Source organism: Panthera tigris, chromosome C2 (assembly GCF_018350195.1).
Source record: "Panthera tigris isolate Pti1 chromosome C2, P.tigris_Pti1_mat1.1, whole genome shotgun sequence".
NCBI classification, from domain to species: Eukaryota; Metazoa; Chordata; class Mammalia; order Carnivora; family Felidae; genus Panthera; species Panthera tigris.
The window spans coordinates 135,622,251-135,644,666 of NC_056668.1; the positions used below are offsets into that span (position 1 = coordinate 135,622,251).

Below are 22,416 nucleotides of genomic sequence, written 5' to 3' on the forward strand. Positions count from 1 at the left end.
GTCCCCTCCCTCCTGGGGGAGCAGCTGCCGCCGCCGCCGCCGCCACCATCAGCGCGCGGGCCGCGGCCGGAGCGAGCCCGGCGAGCGGCGCGCGCGGGGGAGGGCGGGGGCGGGGAGGGGGGTGGGCGGAGGGGGCGGGAGGGCGTGGGGGGAGGGTCTCGCTCTCCCGGCGACCAGAGCCCGAGAGGGAGACCCTGGCGGCGGCGGCGGCGGCGGCGCCTGACACTCGGCGCCTCCTGCCGTGCTCCGGGGCGGCATGTCCGAGGCTGGCGGGGCCGGGCCGGGCGGCGGCGGGGCAGGGGCCGGGGCAGGGGCCGGGCTCGGGGCGCTGCCCCCGCAGCCCCCGCGCGCCGCCGCCCGCGCCGCCGCAGGGCTCCCCGTGCGCCGCCGCCGCCGCCGCCGGGGGCTCGGGCGCCTGCGGACCGGCGACGGCAGTGGCGGCGGCGGGCACGGCCGAAGGACCGGGAGGCGGCGGCTCGGCCCGTATCGCCGTGAAGAAGGCGCAACTGCGCTCGGCCCCGCGGGCCAAGAAACTGGAGAAACTCGGAGTGTACTCCGCCTGCAAGGTACTCCCTCGCCGCTCCCGGGCCGCCGAAGGGGGGGGGGGGGGCCGGGGCCCAGCCCGCGGGACCCTCGCCCCCTCCCCCTCCCCCTCCCGCCCCCGTCTCCCGCCTCCCGCCTGGGGCCGCTGCACCGCGGAAGTGCTGCTGTCGCCCGCGCCCAATTAGCTTCTTCTCGGACGAGAGTCCTGTTGGGTTGGACGGAGGGGATCGCCGAGACCCGGAGCCTTTCATTCTTCCCCCTTGGAAGGAGTTGCCTCTGCGTCGGCGCTCCTGGGCTGCCCTGGGGCTTTGTTGCTCTGTAGGAGCTCGCCTGAGGCACCTTCCAGAGAGGGGAGCAGCGCTTACTAAGTGGCGGGCGCCCCAGGGCCGAGGAGACATCTACCGGGGGCGTCTGAGAGCCCCCTCTTCTCCTGTCTTCTCCCCGTGCCCCGTTGGGAGGAACTGGGTGGAAGGGGTGAGAGTGAATTAGGCTCCAGGACTCCAGCGCTTTGGAAGATCGAAGGGGCGGAACGCGCCGGATGGCGACGTGGGCACAGCCCGAGGCGAGGGTCCGGGAGCTCCCAACATCCTAGGCTGAGGGCGGAGGCGCTGCTGCGCGCGGTGACAGCCCCGTCATTATTGTATTATTACTTGTTTCGTTAAAACGCTGTCCCAGCTGCTCGAGGTGTAAACAGGATTTGGCAAGGTGACAGCCCGGCGCAGCGGGCACCACTGCCCAGGTTGAGGACACGCCTTTCTTGCCATCCCCTCTCCATCCCAGCTCTCGGCACCCTATTGCCCCTTAGCTGCAGATCCAGATGTGGGCGCCGTGCTCCCGGGGTGGGAGGCTTGCCCGAGGCCGCGGGGCAGGCTGGCCCTGCGCTGTCAGCAGCGGCTTTGTTTTGACAGGGTGACAGCTGAGGGGGGCGGGGACTTGGCCTTGTCAGCTCCTGCGGCCTGTGGCTGAGGCGGGGAAGAGACACACTCACACCTCCCATGTATCTCTCCCGCCTGCTGCAAACAGGGTCAAGTTCCCAGATTCCAGATTCCCACAGCCAAGCTGCAAGGGCCACTTTCTGAATTTTGATGTAAAGATTATTAATCCTGCTGGAACCTCTCTCCACAGCCATGCTGTTTTTAGTATTTACTGGAGCTTCTCAACTGCAGTGGAAGGTCTCTGCCTACCCCTTTTCCCACACCGTTCCCATCCTCATGTATATGTTGAATGCCTACTGTGTACCCTGTATTTGTTTAATAAGTATTTGTTGAGTGAATGTAGGATGTAGCCTAGTGCTTCTCAAACTTTGAGGTGCATAGGAATCACCCGGGGAGCTGTTAAAATGCTGATTCTGAATCGGGGTGGAGATGTCTGCGATTCTAACAAACTCTCAGATGATGTGATGCTAGTCCAGTGGCCACACGCCAAACAGCAAGGCCCCAATTCAGACCTGGGTGATTTATTATTAATCGCTTTTGGATTCAGTCAAGAAGGCAAACTGTCTTCCTCTGAGGTCAATACATGGTTGGTATTTAGAAAGGACTATAAAGAAGATAGAGGGGAGTATGCTTCTAAGAAAGGTGAAGGGCCAGGAGGTGGTTACAAAGGGCATTAGACGAAGCGAGATCTGTGCCCGGAATCGAAAACAAGGTCAGTTACCTGGGACTTGAGGTTCTGCAGCCAGTGTGGGTTCACGTAGTAAGTGTCAGTTCAGCGTTTCTGTCCCGGCGTTTTACCGTGTTCACTTCATGAATCCCTTCTCTCCCTGCTGCCTGCTCTTGCCTTAACGCCCGAAAACTTCCCAGAAGTTTTGGTCCCCAAACCATGAGCATAGGTTATGTGCCCTGCATTGATATTTTTGATCCTTTCAAACTTCTGAAGAGTGAGATGTAGCAGCTTTTCTAAACTTTGTGATTTGAGTGTTTCATGTTCTCATTCACGACCAAACTTTGGGGAAGGGAAAGCTTCTCATTAAAGGCCTCTTTTTTCTGCTCCCGGGAGACTCTGAAAGTGTCTATTTTTATTTGCTCATTCATTCGATAAATACTTAGAGGGGTCCCAGCTCGGTGCCAGGCTTTGTGCTCGATGCTGGGGCTGTGGTACCCAGAATGTGTCCTTCTGGAGCTGCTGAGGGAGTGTGTGTGCACGGGCACATGCACGTGCATGCATATGTTGGAGGCCGGGGGAGGTGTGCAGCGAACCATTCACAGCGAAGTAAAAAAAATTGCTTTCTTAGTTTTTTGTTGGAACTCAGAGGAGGGCAGTTCATGGGCTGGCATGGGTGGGGTAGGAATGGCTTCCTGGAGGAAGTGTCAGTGGGTGCTAAGGACTCTTGGCAGTGCAGGGTGGGGTGATGTGAAGCTTCTTGAAGAGGAGAAACTGAAAGCACTTGTGAAAGCTTGGAGCTGGGCCAACGGGAGCTGGCGCTGCATTGGCTGAGGCCACCAGGTTGGGGGGCATTGTGTGTGGCCCCAGGAATCCAGGACTCTTCACCAGGGGAGTAACAGTCTTTCAGATTTGCCTTTTTTTTTTTCTTTTTTAACTGTGCTTGGTTGGATGTGAGGGGAGTGTGAGAGAGCAGTTCTGTGGTTCTTTCTCAGCTTGTCTCTATCCTCACATAAGAAAGCCCCAAAAGGATTCCCCTCTACCTTTTGTCACTGACGGCCTCTTGGCAAGTTGGAGGGAGTAGAGAGGTGAGAGAAGGAGGAGGGACCTGGAAAGGGATGAATAGTTTACTGGGGGCTGTTAAAAGAAAACCAGGTCCCAGACCTGATAAAAGATCTGGCCTTTAAACTTCACAAACGAAACAGAAGGAGGAGGGAGCTAGTTCACAGCCCTGGTGGTATGCCACACCCCGGAGAGAAGAAAAAAGAAGAAACAAACAAACTTGTTTTGCAGGATCCAGGGTAGAGTTCTTTGAACTATGTTCTGGCAAAGGTTGCTTCAGAGAATCTCTTTGCTCCTGTGTGACACGGGAGTGTGATCATTAAAAATGTAGATCTGACCACATGATATCACTACTTGGGACCTTTAATTTCTCTTTGCTGGGGTCCACGAAGCCCAGCACGACCTGACCGCTGCTAAGTCTGGCTCCTTTTCGGGGCCTTGCACCCGTGGTTTCCTTCTACCCCGGGGCCTTTGTACACACTGTTGACTGGTACTGAAAGCTTCACTTTCAAATTAATTCCCAACTCTTCTTGCAGATCTCACATTCCTTGTATTTCTTTTACCTCCCCCCCTCCCCCTTGGGCCAGCCTTCCCATTATAAATTGTTTGGAACCCCCTTGTGCATACCTTTCCTTCCTAGTGCTTTTATCACAATATTTAATTGTGTGATTATTTGATACGTGTTTGTCTCTGAATAGATTCTAACTGATGTGGTTACTGACTGGATGAATGAATTAGAGAAGAGAAAACAGAGGAAATGATTAGTTCTTACGGATGGAAGTAGTGAAATTTTAGCCTGACTGCTTCTTGACGGTGGGGTAGAGGGGATTCTTTCACGTAGGACATTTCTAGGTATCTCACAGGTGTTCGCAGGACTGGGTTTTTAGTGTTATAAAGTAAAGTGAAGTAAATGTATGAGTAGCCCAAATCTAAATCTCCTTGAATTTAAGTATTATTTATCTACTTAAAAAAAAAAAAAGGAAAGAAAAAAATATCCCACTGACTCTCCCTAATGAAATAGGGCACTTTTTCAGGAGAGGAGTCAGTATAGTGGCCAAGAGCCTGTGCTTGTGAGCTCAGACTAATTGGAGTTCAGATTTCAGGATATCCAGCTGTGTGACCTTGGACAAGCCTCCACTTCCTTGTCTGTAAAGTAGGAATAATAATACCACCTCTTTGCATAACAGGGAGGATTTAAAGTGGGCTAATAAGTCTGAGGCATCCAGATGGGTGTCTGGCCCTGGTAAGCCCCTCCTGCAGCTCAGATTGGGCATACGCTGTTAATGTGGACGTCAGGAAAGAACGTGGGGGGCTTAGAGGTATCTCCAGTCTCAGCTCTGCCTCTTTGTGATCCTGGCCATAAGTCATTTGGTTTTTCTCTGAGCCTTGATTACTTCCAAAGTTCCTAGAACCTAAAAGTGTTGGATTAATGCTGGCTAAGGGGAATGGCCGCGTTGTCTGTCGGCCCCGGTGGCCACAAAGCATTTATAGAGAACCCGGTTGCTTTGATTTCTGGGCTGACTGCCATACTTGGAGAGTGACACGGGCTGTAAAATTAGGCTTCACTGAAAAAATAATGGTTTGTAATCTAAAAGTAACACTGCTTGTAGAATATGCAGAGGGCAGGGGCAGAGAAAAATTGTCCTGCGTTGGCCAGGAACTGGTGCTTGGGGCCCTAGAACAAGCCCTAAAGTTGGGGAGAGCCCCCAACGCTTTTGTATCTGTCAGTCGCTCCCCCAAAGAGCAAATTTCTTTTTCAGCTGCAACATCTAGAGCAGCGGCCCTTACCTAGGAGCTGTTTTGCCCCCCAGGGGATACTTGGCGGTGTCTGAAGACATTTTTGGTCATTGTTACTGTGAGGGAGGAAGTGCTCCTGGCAGCTAGTAAGTAGAGGCCAGAGATGTTACTGAGCATCTCACTCCGCACAGGACAGACCTGCACAACAATTATCGGGCCCCAAATGACAGGGCCAAAGCTGAGGAACTCTGTTCTAAAGGAAAATTATATTGACCCATAATACTGTAAATACATTTGCAGCCTAGGAAACATTAATGCTTTTAAGGTTAATTTGAATAGCACTTGAAACCTGAAAAACCTCACTCTGCGAATCATGGGGCATATTTCTAAACAGCTTTATTGAACTATAATTTATAGATCACAAAACTCACGGGCTGTAAGTGTGCAGTCAGATGCTTTGGGGTAAAGTTATATAGTTGTGTATCCATCACTACAGTTCATTTTCTTTTTCCCCCGTCACTACAGTTCAGTGTTAAAAGTCTTCCATCTCCCTGAAAAGTTTCTCCCCCCCGGGCACCTTTTTAAGGTGATATTTTGTGTTAATTCATAGTTCGTAAACAGAAACCAAATTAGAAATATCCTTTTGGAGACTCAACGGGTAAGTAGAATTATGGTAGCAAAGCAGAAAACATGGAAGGGTGTAGCTATAACGTCTACATCTATAGCACATGATTATTTCACATGTGGTAACTTCTCTAAGAGGCGGTGTCATGGAGCCAGGCGCACATAGGAAAAATATTTCAATTGGCAGGCACAATATAAAAAGCCCTAGAGAAAGATGACCAAATTTAATTGTTTCCTCATAAACTTTCAGGGAAGATGGAAATTCAAGCCCGCAAAGCCTTCAGATTGCAATTTGCAGTTTTATGTAACTGAGAAAGTAGTTTATAGGGCAAAAGAGAACGTTTTGTTTCAGGAAGCATGTGCTTACACATAGCATTTTGTGATGCAGTGCTGGTGTATTGTTTTTTGTTTGTTTGTTTTTAAACTACTGAGCAGATTTAAACCTGGCCACATAGGCGGGATTTAATTCTGTTTCTATCAGCTACATCCACAGGTCTAACCCGTCGTGGGGAACGTCCAGGTGGAAACACATGGTTTCGCATGAGGTCCCTCGGCACAATCAGAACATGTGCTTCTCAGATGAAAGATCTGGATACTCCGTGCAGTGTCAATAAAACTTGGATTTCCAAGGCTCGGTGGCCTCTGATTTAGTTGGTTTGTCTCTCCTCGAGAGGAAGGTAGTTATTTAGGAACAGTTGTCAGTGGTGTCTTACTCTTAATGGTTTCCTGCTGCTAATCTGATTCCAGCACAAAGGCACCTGTGGCAGAGTCGTGGGCGTGCTTCCTATTCTGCGCGCTGCCTGGAGGAAACGTGGAGAATGCTCTTCCCTCACCCTCCGTGCCGGCACGATGGGGCAGCCACTTCAGGGTCTTGGGTTTCAGTTTCCCTAGTGGTGAAGCGGGAGTCAAGGTGGCACCCATCGATGTGAGGATGACATAGTTTTAGCGTATGTGAAAGTTCTTGGGATACAGGCGTTCGGCCTACGTCTGTTTTATTTTACTTTTGGAAACTTTCCCTTGGTATCAGCAGTTGTGTTGATAGTGTTTTGCCAAAGTGTTATGCCTCGTGTCATTTGATTCTTCTGCCTGGGGCAAGAGGAAGGTAAGGAAGGTCATTTTACTCGCGGAGAGCTGAGACCCAAAGAGGTTAAGCAGCTTCTTGGAGCAGCGGCGTTTGCCGGCCCACGTAGATTTTCTTGCCAGCGCAAAAGAGATTTTGCGTCCTCTTTCCAGACTTTCTTGTGGGGTGGAGGGGATGGTGTTCTGAATCTCAGTGGTTTACAGAGAGGATTTCGTTTTAGGCGTTCGATTGCTCTCGTTTGACATTTATTGTTACTCCTATTGAGAGTATGTTCAAAGGCTTTTCTAGTTCATTGAAACCGTGCAGGCCATAAAGCAAACAAAATAAAGTGTTCTTTATTACTGGCCTAGGGCAGACCGATGCATGCCCTTGATTGTTTTAAAGCTGACAGTGGAGAATGGTCACTGTGCTGGCCCATTACAATTCCTTGTTGAAGGAAGATGAAAGTGATACCTACTCAGGCTGTAGAAGGTTCCAGATGTGTCAGAGAGGTAAGGAACGAACTGTCCTGGACATTTAGACGTCCCCAAATAGCTCTACAGAAGACTGCACACACAGCGGTGTTTCAGTACAATTCAGAAGGAAGTCATTTTTTTACCTTTTACTTTTATTATCCAGACAGTAAAGTGCTCATATCATAAGCATACAGCTTGATGAATTTGTGTGTAGGCACACAGCCATGCAGCTGCCATCCAGATAAAGCTGGAGAGCATTGCCAGCACTTCTGAGGGCCCCCTGGTGCCTCCTCCCCACCTCTGCTCACCCTTATTCTGACTTTTATTACTAGAGATTACTTTTGCTTTTCTTAAACTTGACATAAATGGAATCACATGGTATGAATTCTTTTGCATCTGGCTTTTGTCACTCACAGGATGTCTGGGAGCTGTATCCATGTTGTTGCATATAGGAGTAGTTTGTAAAGACATTTTTATTTATTATTATTTAAGTTTATTTATTTATTTTGAGAGAGAGAGAGGAGGAGAGGCAGAGAGGGAGAATCCCGATCAGTGCAGAGCCTGATGTGAGGCTCAAACCCATGAACCACGAGATCATGACCTGAGCCAAAATCAAGAGTTGGATACTTAACTGAATGAGCCACCCAGGTGCCCCAAGACACATATTTTTAACCTAAAAATAAGTTTAAAAATTGTCGGCCATTTTCAGGATGGTAGTCATTGGATGTGGACAACTTCATAAAATGAATTGTAATTAAATCTTCAAAAGATGGGAATTTGATATTCCAGAATTTAGCATATGTGAAAGTTCTTGGCATATAGGGAAGAACGCATGAGGGCAGAAATGGGGACAAGTAACCAAGGAGGAGGGCGCCTGGGTGGCTCAGTCAGTTAAGCGTTCGACTCTTGATTTCAGCTTGGATCACCATCTCAGGGTTTGGGGGATCGAGCCCTGCGTTAGGCTCCGTACTGACTGGGCTGCCAGAGCCTCCTTGGGATTCTCTCCCTCTCTCCCTCTCTCCCTCTCTCCCTCTCTCCCTCTCTTCCTCTCTCCCTCTCTCCCTCTCTTCCTCTCTCCCTCTCTCCCTCTCCTCTTTCTTTGCCCCCTCCTCCATCCTCACACACATGCACTCTCTCTCTCTCTCAAAATAAATAAACAAACAAAAAAAACCAAGGAGGGCTGTAGATAAGCATTGGGATGAAGGAGGAACAGAATGCTGGGGAGGTGGATGCTGGGGGCCTGTGATGTCACAGCTGCTGGAACGGCCAGCCTGCATACTTCCTTCTCCTCTGGAATCTGTAGTGGTGAGTCCTTACTGGTAAATACCCATGGGAAGTCTTGCTGTCACCCATCCTTGGTTCTGAAAGATATCTAGAGTTCTACGTTGTATCCTGCAAGCCATGCAGAACCATGGTGGGAGCTGTGGCAGGGTTTCTAGAAGGCTGGCCAGAACCCAGCACATAAAGCTCCAGTAGGCATTGACACCTCTGTTGTGTTATTGGCCAAGGGGATGGAAAGGCAGGAAAGAGATCATTTTCCTTCATACTGGGAAGTGTGTGCTAAGACCACTAAAGGCCCCCTTCTCTCTAGGAGTGTAGTGAGGAACGCTGATTACTCTGTAGCCCCACACAGTTTTGGCATAGCAACTCATCCTTGAAAACTCATATGAAATATGCAAGCTTATTATTTCATGGAAACATATGGACTATCCCCTTATAAAGTAATGTTTTCTGTAATTGATGTGTTTAATTATTTTTTAATCTTTATTTATTTTTGAGAGAAAGAATGTGAGCAGGGGAGGACCAGAGAGAGAGGGAGACACAGAATCCAAAGCAGGCTCCAGGCCCTAAGCTGTCAGCAAGAGCCCGACGTGGGGCTCGAACTCACCAACTGTGAGATCGTGAGCTGAGCCGAAGTCGGACACTCAACCAACTGAGCCACCCAGGCGCCCCTGTGATTGATGTATTTAACACAACAGAATTTTTTACGTTTTTACTTGTGTGCACATGTACATGGGGGTGTTATAACTAATGCTGTTTGTTTATTCTACATTTATTTCCATGGGCTGCTTTAGATTTCTGCTTAGGTAGCTCCCATCTAAATTCCTTATGACAATTCATCACTTTTCATCACAATTGAAATAGAATTGAATCTTTATAATATTGAATTGCTTTCATCTCTGGCATTTAGTTATGCATGCTGATACCCCTTGCATTGCACACTTTTCTTCTCCAGGTATTGGTGTGGCTTGTTGTCAAACCTCATTCTGGTCTGTTATTCAAATGCCAACTTTTCAGAGAAGCCTTCCTGACCACCCCCACCCCCCACCCCCCGCCAAATACAGCAGCACCCCATCACTCTGTAAGGTTACCTGTTTTGCTTTCCTTTTCCTCATTTTTCAACACTTGGAAATATATACTGTTTACTTTGTGACAATAGAAGTTCCATGAAGCAGGGACTTTGGTTCATTTTGTATTCCAGTTCCACTGACTATGCCTTGCACATAGTAGGTGCTTAATACATATTTGTTAACTGAATGGGTAATTTCGTGTTCACAGCGAATTTCATATTCACAGGCTTCATGAGACTGGAAGAGGGGAGATTGCGTGTAGACACAAGGCAGCTGAAGCTCAGAGAGGTTTAGCAACTCGCGCGAAGCTGTGTGGTCGCCGGGCTGGGGCTGGAACAGCATCTTCTGACTCTGTTGCTAAGTGTGGTCCCTGGTGAGCTTACAGTTAGACCTGATGACATAGGCAGTACTTGTCAGATGGCCTGGCTTCTGCTGTAAGACGAGCAGGGAGAGTCACACCCACCGTGAATCCTTTTCTGAGAGGATGATGTGAACTTCTTTGACCACCGTCTCCTCTTCTGCAAGTTAGAAGTCAACTCTCAAAAGTGTGTTGTGAGTATCGTGAGACCAGCGAATTAAAACCTATGAAGTGAGAAAAAGGCCCTACCACATATTCTAAAAGTCTATACTGTGTTAGTGAACGAAAAAAAAATCACCTACAGAGGCATGTTTTCTTTCTTTTTTTTTTTTAATGTTTATTTATTTTTTGTGGGGGAGAGAGGCAGAGAGAGAGGGAGACACAGAATCTAAAGCAGGCTCCAGGCTCCGAGTGCTCAGCACAGAGCCCCACGTGGGGCTTGAACCCAGGAACTGTGAGATCGTGACCTGAACCGATGTTAGATGGTTAACTGACTGAGCCACCCAGGCACCCCCAAAGGCATGTGTTCTAACTACTGTTTATATTTTTGTTGCTTTGCTGCCTACTGAGACTAAAGGCTACAGTCGGCTTTCTTTAATTTGTTCTTCTGTTTGTACCAGAAGCACAGACACAGGGTTTATTACTTTTTAAATCAGGAGGTGAATACATTTATTGTGCATCAAGTGTGAATAATATCTTTAATGATCCATTTGGAGTGATACATCACCTAACCTTAGGAGGAGGCTTTGAGTAACCCCTTCAGTCACCTCAGGCAGGACATACGAGGATCCTTCCATTAGTTCTATGCCCTCCTAAAAAGTCCCCATCCGTTGCATGCTCTTGGTCTGTGCAGCCCTCTGTGAGGCTTCTGTGGTATGCAGGAGATTCCAGAAGTACAGGGATGAGACCTGAGTAGTATCATAGTGACTGATGGTGGCAGCTCTAATTTGCATCAGCTCTAACAAGCTGGTGTTGAAACTGGATGGCAGAATGCCAACGAAGTCAAGGTCAGCATACTTTGAAATAGCAAAGTGAGTCATGTAACCCGGGATTTGCACATACCCATAGGACTACCTGACTCACCCCACCTCCAGGGCGACACGTCCATGAGTATTGTTAGGTACCTGTGCCCAGGCTCTGTCCTGGTGGGCGGTGAGTGACAAAGGAAGTGAAAGCCACAAGGAGCCTCGCATCTTGCTGGGGAGACAGATATGGAGGGAAAGAAAAATTCAAGTGAATAATCAAGCATGAAGTCAGTGCAGAGAAAAACCATGATAAGCTGGGGGCAGCTGGAAGTGTAGGAAAGAGGCTCAGCCTAGGTGGAGTGAACAATATAAAACAGCAGAGAAGCAAAAGTGAAGGGGGCAGGACATCAGAGTGGTTTGGAACATGCACCTAGGCAGCAGACTGCCTGGGTTTGAATGCTGAAATGCTGCTTTCTCGCTGTGTGAGCAGGGGGAGATTACTTACCCTTTACAAGCCTCAGATTGCATAGCTGAATATAGAGAGTGTGATTTTGTCAACTTTATCCATTCATTCAACAAACTGTTACATCGTGTGCCAGGCATTGATTTAGATGCTGGGGATACAGTGACAGATGGGTTTTTATTCTTGCAGAGCTTGCTTTCTGGTAGCAGAAGCAGACAGTAAACAAGAAAATAACAGAAAGTGATAAGTGCCACACAGAGAATGAAAACAGAGAAGTAAATGAGAGTGCCTGGGGAGTCCTTCCGACATGTGCCCATAAAGGTCTCTCAGTGGATGGGACAATGTCTGGGGCCTGAATGATAACAAGAAGCTTGGGGTGGGGACAGTATGTGTGTGTGTGTGTGTGTGTGTGTGTGTGTGTGTGTGTGTGTGTGTAGAGGATGCCAGGTGGGGAGTGCACAGACTCTGGGGGGAGAAATGGCTTGGTATGCTCAAGTGTGGCCAGGTGACCCTTGTGGGTAGATGGGGAGCAAGGGGCAAGTGTAGGAGATGAAGTGGGAGAAGTAGATGGGGCCAGATGGCCAAGTGCATATAATTTTCACACAGTGAAATGATCTGATTTCCGCTTCTTTTTTAAAAAAATGATATAGCTCGCTTGCTCTTCCTTCCTTCCTTCCTTCCTTCCTTCCTTCCTTCCTTCCTTCCTTCTTTTCTTTTTTCTTTTTTCTTTTTTCTTTTCTTTTCTTTTCTTTTCTTTTCTTTCTTTTCTTTTCTTTTCTTTTCTTTCTTTTCTTTTCTTTCAAGAGAGCACAGGTGAGAGAGAGCAGAGAGGGAGAAAAGCATGTTTACCTGAAACAGGGCTCCAGCTCACCTGAGGAAGGACTCGAACTCCTGAACCATGAGATCATGACCTGAGCCCAAGTCAGATGCTTAACTGACTGAGCCACCCAGGTGCTCCCCATTTCTATTTCTGATACTTTCAACAAATGCATATCAAGACCCAGAACATTTTTTTTTAGTTTTTTTTTAATGTTTTTATTTATTTTTGAGACAGAGGGAGACAGAGCATGAGTAGGGAGGGGCAGAGAGAGGGGGAGACACAGAATCAGAAGCAGGCTCCAGGCTCTGAGCTGTCAGCACAGAGCCCGACACGGGGCTCAAACTCATGAACAGTGAGATCATGACCTGAGCCGAAGTTGGATGCTCAACCGCCTGAGCTACCCAGGCGCCCCCCAGAACATTTTAATCACCCTAGGAAGTTCCCTTCTCCTTGCCATTCAAATTCCTCGCTATCAAAAGCAACCACTGATCTACTTTGTATCATGATATATTAGTTTTGATGTTCCAGAATTTCATATAAATGAAGCCACACAGTACATCCTGTTCTTCTTTCAGTGTAGTTTTTTTGAGATTCATCTATGTTGCATGTATCAGTGATTAATTTCTTTTTATTGCTGAGAGGTACTCGACTGTATGGATGAACCAGTTTGTTTATTCATTTACCTGTTGATGGGTTGTTTCAGATGGATTCAGATAAGATTTTCATTTTAAAGCATCTCCTTGGGCTGTTTTGGGAAAAATAAAGTGTGCAAGAGGAAGAAAAGAGGGCCAGTTGAAGTTGCTGCAGGGTTAGGTATAAGTGGGATGGTGGCTTATGATGGGGGATGGCAGTGGAGGGGGTAGGAGTAGACATTTTGGGCAATACTATGAACTCAGAGGCAGCGGGACTTGATTTGTTGGGGGATGGTGGTGAGGAGGAGACAGAAATGAACTTGATGTCTAGGCTTTTAGCCTGAGCAACGGAAAGGATGGTAGTTCCATTTACCATCTTGGGCAAGACTATGAGAGACACAGGTTTGGAGTGGAGAAGAGTCCTTTTTCTGGATGTGTTTAGCCAGGTGAGTCTTTTAGTAGTCAAGTGTTGTCTTGATAGTAAAATGAGGTAATCCACTTAGCAGTGTGCTTTAGTATCTGGAATATTCTAATTGCTCAAAAAAATGGTAGTTACTGTTACAGTTAAAAGCAGAGCTAAATAATAACTACTGATCTTAAAGAGGCCGGCCAAATTGGAGGAAAAGGAAAAACAAGTACACAGAAATAGTGGGAAATAGGATCCTCTCTTTGGGCGAAGAAGAAATCAGTTGATAGAAAGTCTTGAGTTTCAGGTAGAAAATTTTGGACTGAATTCATTAAATAAAAGTAAGTCTTTGCACTTTAAGAAGGAGGAGACCCGAGATATTTTAGAGTGCCAGCGAAAAGCTCTAGGTTTTGGTTTTGGCTCCCTGCTCCTTTGCCAGCTGGGGTAGCTCAGGCAAGCCACACCCCTTCTGTAAGCATTGAATTACTTGTCCTGTGGGGTTATAGGGAGAGGAAAATAAGATGATGTAGGCGAAAATTGCCTTGGAAAGTATCAGGCAGAAGTGCTCGATGTTGTTAGATGGCATTTTATGTTATGTTATGTTCTTTTGAGAGATCATGAGCAGGGGAGGGGCAGAGGGAGAGGGAGAGAGAATCTTAAGCAGGCTACACACTCAGCATGGAGCCCACGATTCTGGGATCATGACCTGAGTCGAAATCAAGTGCTGGACACTCAACCGACTGAACTACTCAGGTGCCCCAATTAGATGGCATTTCATTTATTTATTTTTGTTAAGTTTGTTTATTTTGAGAGAGAGACACACATGCTCAAGTGGGGAGGGGTAGAGAGAGAGGGAGTGAGAGAGAATCCCAGGCAGGCTTCGCACCGTCAGCAGAGAGCCCGACTCAGGGCTCCATCTCAGGAACCATGAGATCATGACCTGAGCCAAAATCAAGAGTCAGATGCTTAACTGACTGAGCCCCCCAGGCGCCCCAGATGGCATTTGAGAGTAGGCTGATGTGTCCGGTGCTTGTTAGATGGAGGAGGAGTGGGGATATACTGAAAGTGAGAAGAAAGCTATTCCTTCTAACTGGCTATTAAAACCTTGACCCGGGGCCCTGCCCATGAGAACGGAGAAGGTGCAAATCTGGGAGAGACTTGGAAAGAAGAATCAGACAGCCTTGGGTGAAGGCACTGAATGCAGATGTCCTAAGAAAAGGCAATGCCACTGGAGGGAATAGGCTAGTTGAAGAGGGGTGTTGGGGTTGAGGGCAAGCCTAATGTAAAGCTTACCGGGCAGAGATGCCAGGTGTGGGCAGTTGGGAATGCAGGCTGGAAGTTCTGCTTTGCAGGTTCGGCTGGTTATGTGGATGTGTGAGTCATCGGCCCAGATAACGACGGATACCATGAGAACGTGAGCTGTCCAAGGAGCAGCGTTTATGTATGGCACTGTTGGTTTTGCTCATCCCGGCTGACTTGGTGCCAGAACAACAGGCTGAAGAATGACAAATTCTATCTGTCAGCTGGTTGTCTGGCCTGCTCAGTGTCAGCCAAACAGTTTGACAAGTCTTTCCACTGTGTGGAAGACTGAATTGTCGCTTTGGCAAGGTCACCAATAAAGTCTGAGATTGGTTCTGTGTATATTAAAAGAGGTTTCAGAGGTGCCTGGGTGGCTCAGTCGGTTAAGTGTCTGACTTTTAAAAAAAATTTTTTTTAACGTTTATTTGCCTTTGAGACAGAGAAACAGAGTGCGAGCAGGGCAGGGTAGAGAGAGAGGGAGACACAGAATCTTAAACAGGCTCCAGGCTCTGAGCTATCGGCCGATAGCTCAGAGCCTGACGTGAGGCTCGAACTCACGAGCCATAAGATCATGACCTGAGCCGAAGTTGGCCCCCCAACCGACTGAGCCATCCAGGCGCCCCAGTGTCTGACTCTTAATCATGGCTTGGGTCATGATCTCATGGTTGTGAGATCAAGTTCCACGTCTGGTTCTGCACCAACAGCGTGGAGCCTGCTTGGGATTCTTCCCGACCCACCCCACCTCCCCTCTGCCCCTCTCCTGCTTACACACACACACACACTCTCTCTCTCTTAATAAACAAACAAACATTAAAAAAAAAAAGGTTCCAGTGATTGTTTGGGATTTAGGGTTCTGGGGCACCAGTTTCTTGGCCTTGGTGTCATTCAGGACCTCTTGAGGCCCTTGCATGGGTGATGTGTGTTTGGGTTGGTCCTGGAGACATGCCTCAGATGTGATGAAGAGTCTGGCCCATCCCTGGGCAATTTGGTAGCACTGGAGTCATTTAGTACCTTTTGAGATAATGCCTGAGGGTGTGAGCCTTTGATTCCGGCACACCTGATTATTTAGCATAAAGAGGGCAGGCAGTTCCTGACTGAGCTCCAGCCCAGGCGTAGGACTTCTTCCAGATGGCAAGGTCACGAAGGTTTTCTGTTGATGTTGGAGTAATCTTGAGAGCTTGGAAGCGGAGCGTCTGACTAGGGTGTTTATACCTAGGTCACTTCCTCATGACATATTTTCCATTCTCCTTGTGTCTCCTTGACTACTCTTCAGTATTTGCTTTGTGTCCTTGTGACTTTCCAGACCCAAATGGCACTCTTCATTAAGGTCTTCAGAGATATTTCTCCCTGGATTACCACACTGGTTATCTTTTCTCCCCTTCTACGTCTGTTTTTTACTTTGAATTTCAGGCAAATTTGTCTTCTGAGGGAAGTCTCCCACCCCACTACCACCTTCTTTTCACTTGTGCCAAAAGTACCCAGATTTGGGGGGCACCTGGCTGACTCAGTTGGTGGAGCATGTGACTCTTGACCTTGGGGTTGTGAGTTTGAGCCCCACATTGGGTGTAGAGATTACTTAAAATGTTAAAGAAAGCACCCAGATTTTTTAAATCCCAGTTTTAAGTCATAGCTTTATGGTGCCTGCTGGCCTTCCATGTACATCTGTGTGAGCTGGAAAGACTTTCACAGTGGAGAGAGAAAGAGTCTATGTCCCTGAAAGGATTGCCTAGCTATTTACAGTTTAATTGTGTATGAGAAGCTGAAGTTAATCCCGGGAAAAGAGGAAGGTATTAATACATGCATCAGACCACTTTGTCCTTTCAAGTCTTTGATACTCTAAGGGTGGTCCTCACTTGGGAACTTTTTAGGAATGCAGCATCTTAGGTCCCCACCCTAGGTTTACTGAATGAATCTGCATTTTAATGAGATTTCCTAGGTGATTCCTGAGCAGATTACAGTTTGGGAAGCACTGCTTGAAATCACAAGAGCATTATCCACATTGCCCCCAAAGCAGTTCACCTCCAAATTTATTGGGATCACTACTGCTTACAGAGACTCCAGGTGTTGTTTTTTAAAACAGGATTAAGAGATTTTTTTTCACAGTCACACATGCACACCGTTGAGAGGAGAATCCAGACAGCTCACGATGGAGGCACATGAAAATATTAGCCCTCTCACCTGTCCTCCTCCATCCTGGCTTTCACTCACTTCCTTTCCTTGTTTCCAGATCCAGAACGTGTCAGTCTCCCCGGCCCCCCCCCCCCCCCCCCCCCCCCCCCCCCCCCCCCCCCCGCCCAAGACTGCACCGTGTTGTTTATACCACAGTTCAAGGAGGGGAACTCGATTCACTGTACTGAAATCCATTTGGATTCCTGTTAGGCTCGAATGAAGCTGTGAACATGCCAGAAAGTTGGATGTCAGCAAGTCAAGAGTGTTGGATGAGGGTAGCCCAAAAGAAGCACCAGCAATGCGGCTTTATTATTAGCAAGTTTTAATTGTTTCAAAGTCTCCATTTTAAAAACAGGACAACCTACTTAAAGATGTATTCCCATCCTTTGCTGTTTCTCTTTTGCTGACAGATTCTGACAGTAGAGGTGTGGCCACCTAGACAACTAACTTCTTTTGCTGTTTTAGATCGGAGAAGGACAGAGATGGAGACCCCCATTTTCTGGTTTGTCTTTTGTTTTTTTCCCAAATGTAGCTTATTAAGCTTTAATTTGTGAGGAGAAAATGTGCTTCAGTTTTGGGACACAGTTTGGTGAAACTTTCCAGAAGACCTGTATTTGAAGTGATAATTAGTTATTAGCAGTTCTTGCCTTTTTGAAAAACAACTTCAGTGGGATATAATTGGATGCCCTAAAGTCTCTGGTTTTAAGTGTACAATTCAATGACTTTTAGGAAATTGAGTTTTAGATTTCCATCTCCCCAGAAAGATCCTTGTGTCTATTTGCAGACAACCCTGTTTGCACTCCAGCCTCAGACTATATCTATTTATATCCATCCATCCTTCCTTCCTTCCTTCCTTTCTTCCTTCCTTCCTTCCAAGAGAGGGCGCAGGAGCAAGAGAGGGGCAGAGGGAGGGAGAGAATCTTAAACAGGCTTCCTGCTCAGTGCAGAGCCCAACATGGGGCTCGATCTCACGACCCTGAGATCATGACCTGAGCTGAAATCTAGAGTTGGACTCAACCTACAGAGCCACACTGGTGCCCCCAGACTAATCAACTTTCTAGATCTATAAATTTGCCTTTTCTGGACATTCATATAAATAGGATTATATAGTATGTGTCTGGCTTCTTAGCATAATGTTTTTGAGGTTCATTCATGTAATATATATATATATATATATATATATATATATATATATATATATATATATCTATCAGCATCTCAGTCTTTTTTAATGCCAAATAATATTCCACTGTGTGGATATGCCATATTTTGTTTATGTATTCACCAGTGATGGATATTTGGATTCATTCTGCCTTTTGGCTAATTAATATGAATAATGTTGCTGTGGACATCTGTGTGCAAATCTTTGTGTGGATACATGTTTTCATTTCTCTTGGGCAGATACTTTGGAATAGGTTTGTTGGGCCATGTGGTAAATTTATGTTGAACTTAATTAAGTTGTGGTAAAATACATCTTGCATAAAATTTACCATCTATAAAGAATGTTTTTGTGAACTTGGGTGTACAAATATTTCTTTTAAGTTCCTGCTTTCAATTCTTTAAAATTGCTAGATCATATGGTAATTCTATTTTTAATATTTTGGGGAACTGTCATACTGTTTTTCATAGTGGCTGCACTGATTTTCCTTTCCACCAATAATGCACAAGGGTTCCTGTTTCTCTGCATCCTCACCAACACTGGTTCTAGTCAGTAGCCATCCTAATGAGTATGAGGGGGTAGGTATCTCATTATGGTTTTGATTTGTATTTCCCTAGTGATTAGTGATGTTGAGTGTCTTTTCATAGGCTTATTGACCATTTGTCTTTGGAGAAATGTCTGTTCAAGTCTTATCCCCTTTTGGGTTGTTTCTTCTTTGGTTGTTGAGTTGTAGGAGTTCTTTATAGCTCCTAGATATTACCCTTTATCGGGTATTTGATGGGCGAATATTTTTTTTTCATTCTGTAGGTTGCCTTTTCACTCTACTGATTGTGTTCTTTGATGCACAGAAGTTTTTAATTTTGATTAAGTTAAATGAAACTATTTTTTTAAATGTTCATTTTGGGTGAGAGAATTGGAGAGCAAGTGGGGTACGGGAAGAGAGAGGGAGAGAGAGAATCCCAAGCAGGCTCCCCACTGTCAGCACAGAGCCTGGCTTGGGGCTTGATCTCATGAATAGATAGATGAATACCTTCCTCCTACAGGATGGAATAGAATAGAGAGCCCAAAAAAAACCCCTCACGTAAATGATCAAATGATTTCTGCCAAGACCAGTCAATGGAGAAAGGGCAGTTTTTTTCAACAAGTGAGCTAGAAAAACTGGATATTAACTTGGAAAAGAATGAAGATATTGGACCCTTACCTTAAACCTGGGTGGCTCAGTCAGTTAAGCATTTGACTCTTGATTTCGGCTCAGGTCATGATCTCATGGTCATGAGATCAAGCCCCAAGTAGGCTCTGCACTGAGCACAGGGCCTGCTTGGGATTTCCTTCTCTCTCTCTCTGCCCCTCCCTTGCTCGTGTACCCATGTGCACACTTTCTCTCTGCAAATAAGTAAATAAATATTAAAAAACAACAACTACAGGAAAAGCTTCATGACATCAAATATGGCAATAATTTCTGATATGACACCAAAAACACATGCAAACAAAAGAAAAAATAGACAAGGGGTATCTTGGTGGCTAGTCAGTTAAGCATCTGAATCTTGATTTTGGCTCAGGTTATGATCTATGTTTAACTTTGTAAGAAACTGCCAAACTCTTTTCTGCAGTGGCTACCATTTTACATCTCCTCCAACAATGAATATTCCCATTTCTCTACATCCTTGTCAACATTTATCATTACCTGCTCTTCTGTTTTTTAATTTTGTTTTTGTTTTTGTTTTTTTAATTTTTAGAGAGTGTGAGCGGGGGAGAGGGGCAGGGGGAGAGAAAGAGAGGTCGAATCTTAGGCAGACTCCATGCCTAGTGTGGAGCCTGATCTGGGGCTTGATCCCATGACTCTGGGATATGACCTGAGTCAAAACCAAGAGACAGGTGCTCACTGACTGAGCCACCCAGGTGCCCCATGATTATTATCTGCTCTTTTGGTTGTAAGAGCAAGGTGTGAAGTTGTATCTAATAATGGTTTTGGTGTTGACTTTTAAACATTCCACTTTTGTCTCACCTGGAGTAGAGAGGTAGTAAAATAGAGTGAGGACCTCCGCACACAACCTCAGGACCAGTTATTTGCCTCAATGTACCCAATGAGTGCTTCTGCAGGGTACACTGAGAAAGTTCTGGCAAATCTCTTAACATCTTAGAGCCTCAGCTTTTTCTTGTGAATAGCGGGGATAATTAATACCTTCCTCCTACAGGATGAGATAAGAACAAGTATACAAGTGCTTTTTCTCATTTTAGGTGCTTAATACATGTTGGAGGCACAGGTTTACTCCATCAGTTTCCCTTCAGTGTGTTCTTGTTATGAGACATCCCTGTCACTGATTTAAGTTTTCCAGCAAATAGGACTTCCCAGTATTGTAAGCATGACTGAATCCTAGTCATCTTGGCTGTCTTCCTCTTGTTCCTCTGGATGTCACCCAAATATCTTCACGCCTGTCTCACTCATCGACACTGAATGAACTGTGAGCACCCTGCTCCCTTGTCTAGCTGTCATCTGAGTCACGATCCTGTGTTTCTCCAGTGTAGCTTCCTTCTCGCCCTCCATCCTGGCTTCTGCATACCACAATGAAGGCTGTTGCCTTCTCTTGCCATCTGACCTTGGATTCTACTGGGGCAAGACCATTTACATCCTGGGCCTGTTGAAGCAATCCGGTGGCTTTTTCCTTCTTGCTTGGTTCTGCCACGTCTGCAGAGATGTGCTCTTGGGGGAGATGAAGTCATCTGGGGAGCTCTGTCCTCCTTGTGCCTGGGTTGCTAGCTGTAGCAGTAATTGGCTTTGCAGCATACTCCCTAAAAGGTTGTCCTTCAGATGGTACTTTGTTAAAGCTGCAAGGCCAGTCCCCTTGGGAGTTCCCGCAGATAGCAGCTGTCTTGCCTAATTAAGGAGAGATGTGGGAAAGGTATTCTGAAGGAAAACCTCTTATCTGGAAGAACAGTGGCTGGGCCTGCACATCTGGAAGGGAGAATTAAAGGCCAAGGCAGAGGGCATGGTAGCAACAGCTTGGAACATGTGGCAGAAAGTGCTTTGCTGGCAGTCAAGGATAAAGGCAATGAATGTTTTCTTTAGTATGTCCTCTTCAGTAAATTGGGCAAGAAGTCCCACACATACTACAATTTTTTTGCACTTAGGTTTCCAAGTGCCCAAGTGCATGTACACATGTAAGAAGTGCTTTGTATATCCTACTAAAAAAAGAAAAAAGAATAAATCCTGAAACAATTGAGCCAAGCTCAAGGGATTTCCAGGTATCTCAGAGAGGTATAACTCAAACCACTTAGAACCACTTAGGAAATGTTAGGAGTGTCCTAGGCGTAAGCTTTTAGGGTCTATAGCAAAGACGGGTTTTGGGGGGTAGATCCCTTTTAAACTCTAGTGTGGCAATAGCCAGTAGAAATGTAGCATGAGCCACACATGTGACTTAACATATGTAATTTTCCAGTGGCCATATGTATTGGTTTCCTAGGACTGCCATAACAAATTATCACCAATAAGGGGGGTTAAGTAACAAACTTTCCTTATTTACAGTTTTGGAGGCCAGAGGTCTGAAGTCAAGGAGTCAGCAGAGCCATGCTCCCTCCAGAGGCTCTGGAAAGAATCTTTTCTTGCCTCCTGGCCATCTTCAGCATTCCTTGGTGTATAGATGTATCACTCCAGTCTCTGCCTCTGTCTTCACATGGCCTGTGTGTCTCCGTGTCTATGGCTCAATGTCCAAATCTCTCCTTTCTTTCATAAAAGCACCAGTTATTGGTTTTAGGGCCCAGTTGATGTTCGGGATAATTTCATCTCAGCATCCTTAACTGTTCATATCTACAAGAAATCATATCTGTTTTCAAATAAGATCCCGTCTGGTGTTTCAAGTCCCGGACTTGGCACCCACTATGCCAAATTAAAAAAAAAAGAGAGAAAAACCAAATATTAAATTTTATTAATTTTAGTATATTATTTAATATTCTACAATATCATTGTAACATGTAATAATATATAATAATATATATTTTTTAACATTTATTCATTTTTGAGAGACAGAGACAGAGTGTGAGTGGGGGAGGGGCAGAGAGAGAGGGAGACACAGAATCTGAAGCAGGCTCCAGGCTCTGAGCTGTTAGCACAGAGCCCGACGCAGGGCTCAAATCCATGAGCAGTGGGATCATGACCTGACCCAAAGTTAGAGGCCCAACCAACTGAGCCACCCAGGCGCCCCTAATATAAAATAATTCTTCATGAGATATTTTAACATTCTTCTTTTGTTTTTGACACTAAGTCTTTGACATCTAGTGTTTATTTTACTCTTAGAATGCATCTCATTATAACATGTAATCAATGTAAAATAATTCTTCATGAGATATTTTAACATTTTTTGTTTTTGACTGTACGTCTTTGAAATCTAGTGTTTATTTTACTCTTAGAATGCATCTCAACTTGGACCTACTCCCTTTTGGAGACTGGATACCCACTTGTGGCTGCCTGCTGCACACCGGCCAGCTCAGCTCCAGTGCTGGGGGGCTCACAAAACTTTTATACTTCTCAGTGTTTTGCTTATGTTTTCTCCCTCCTTTGTTCTCTCTGTCCTTTTATCTTCCGATTAGTTTTCAGGGAATTTTCTATTTATTTGGAAACAGTCTCAGTTGTTCTGAACAAAAGAAATAAAAGTCCTTTGTGAAAGCTACTGAGATCCCAAGACTCAGTGGGGGA

At 46.1% G+C, this 22,416-nt stretch overlaps 1 protein-coding gene across 1 annotated transcript in view; it reads left to right on the forward strand.

The window, feature by feature from the left end:
* Nucleotides 1-241: 241 nt before the first annotated feature.
* Nucleotides 242-22,416, forward strand: part of KAT2B (lysine acetyltransferase 2B) — a 103,623-nt gene continuing 81,448 nt past the window's right edge. Inside the window, 2 exon segments of the mRNA XM_042957116.1 lie at nucleotides 242-346; nucleotides 348-566. Coding sequence (XP_042813050.1) covers nucleotides 257-346; nucleotides 348-566 — 309 coding nt within the window. The 5' untranslated portion in view covers nucleotides 242-256.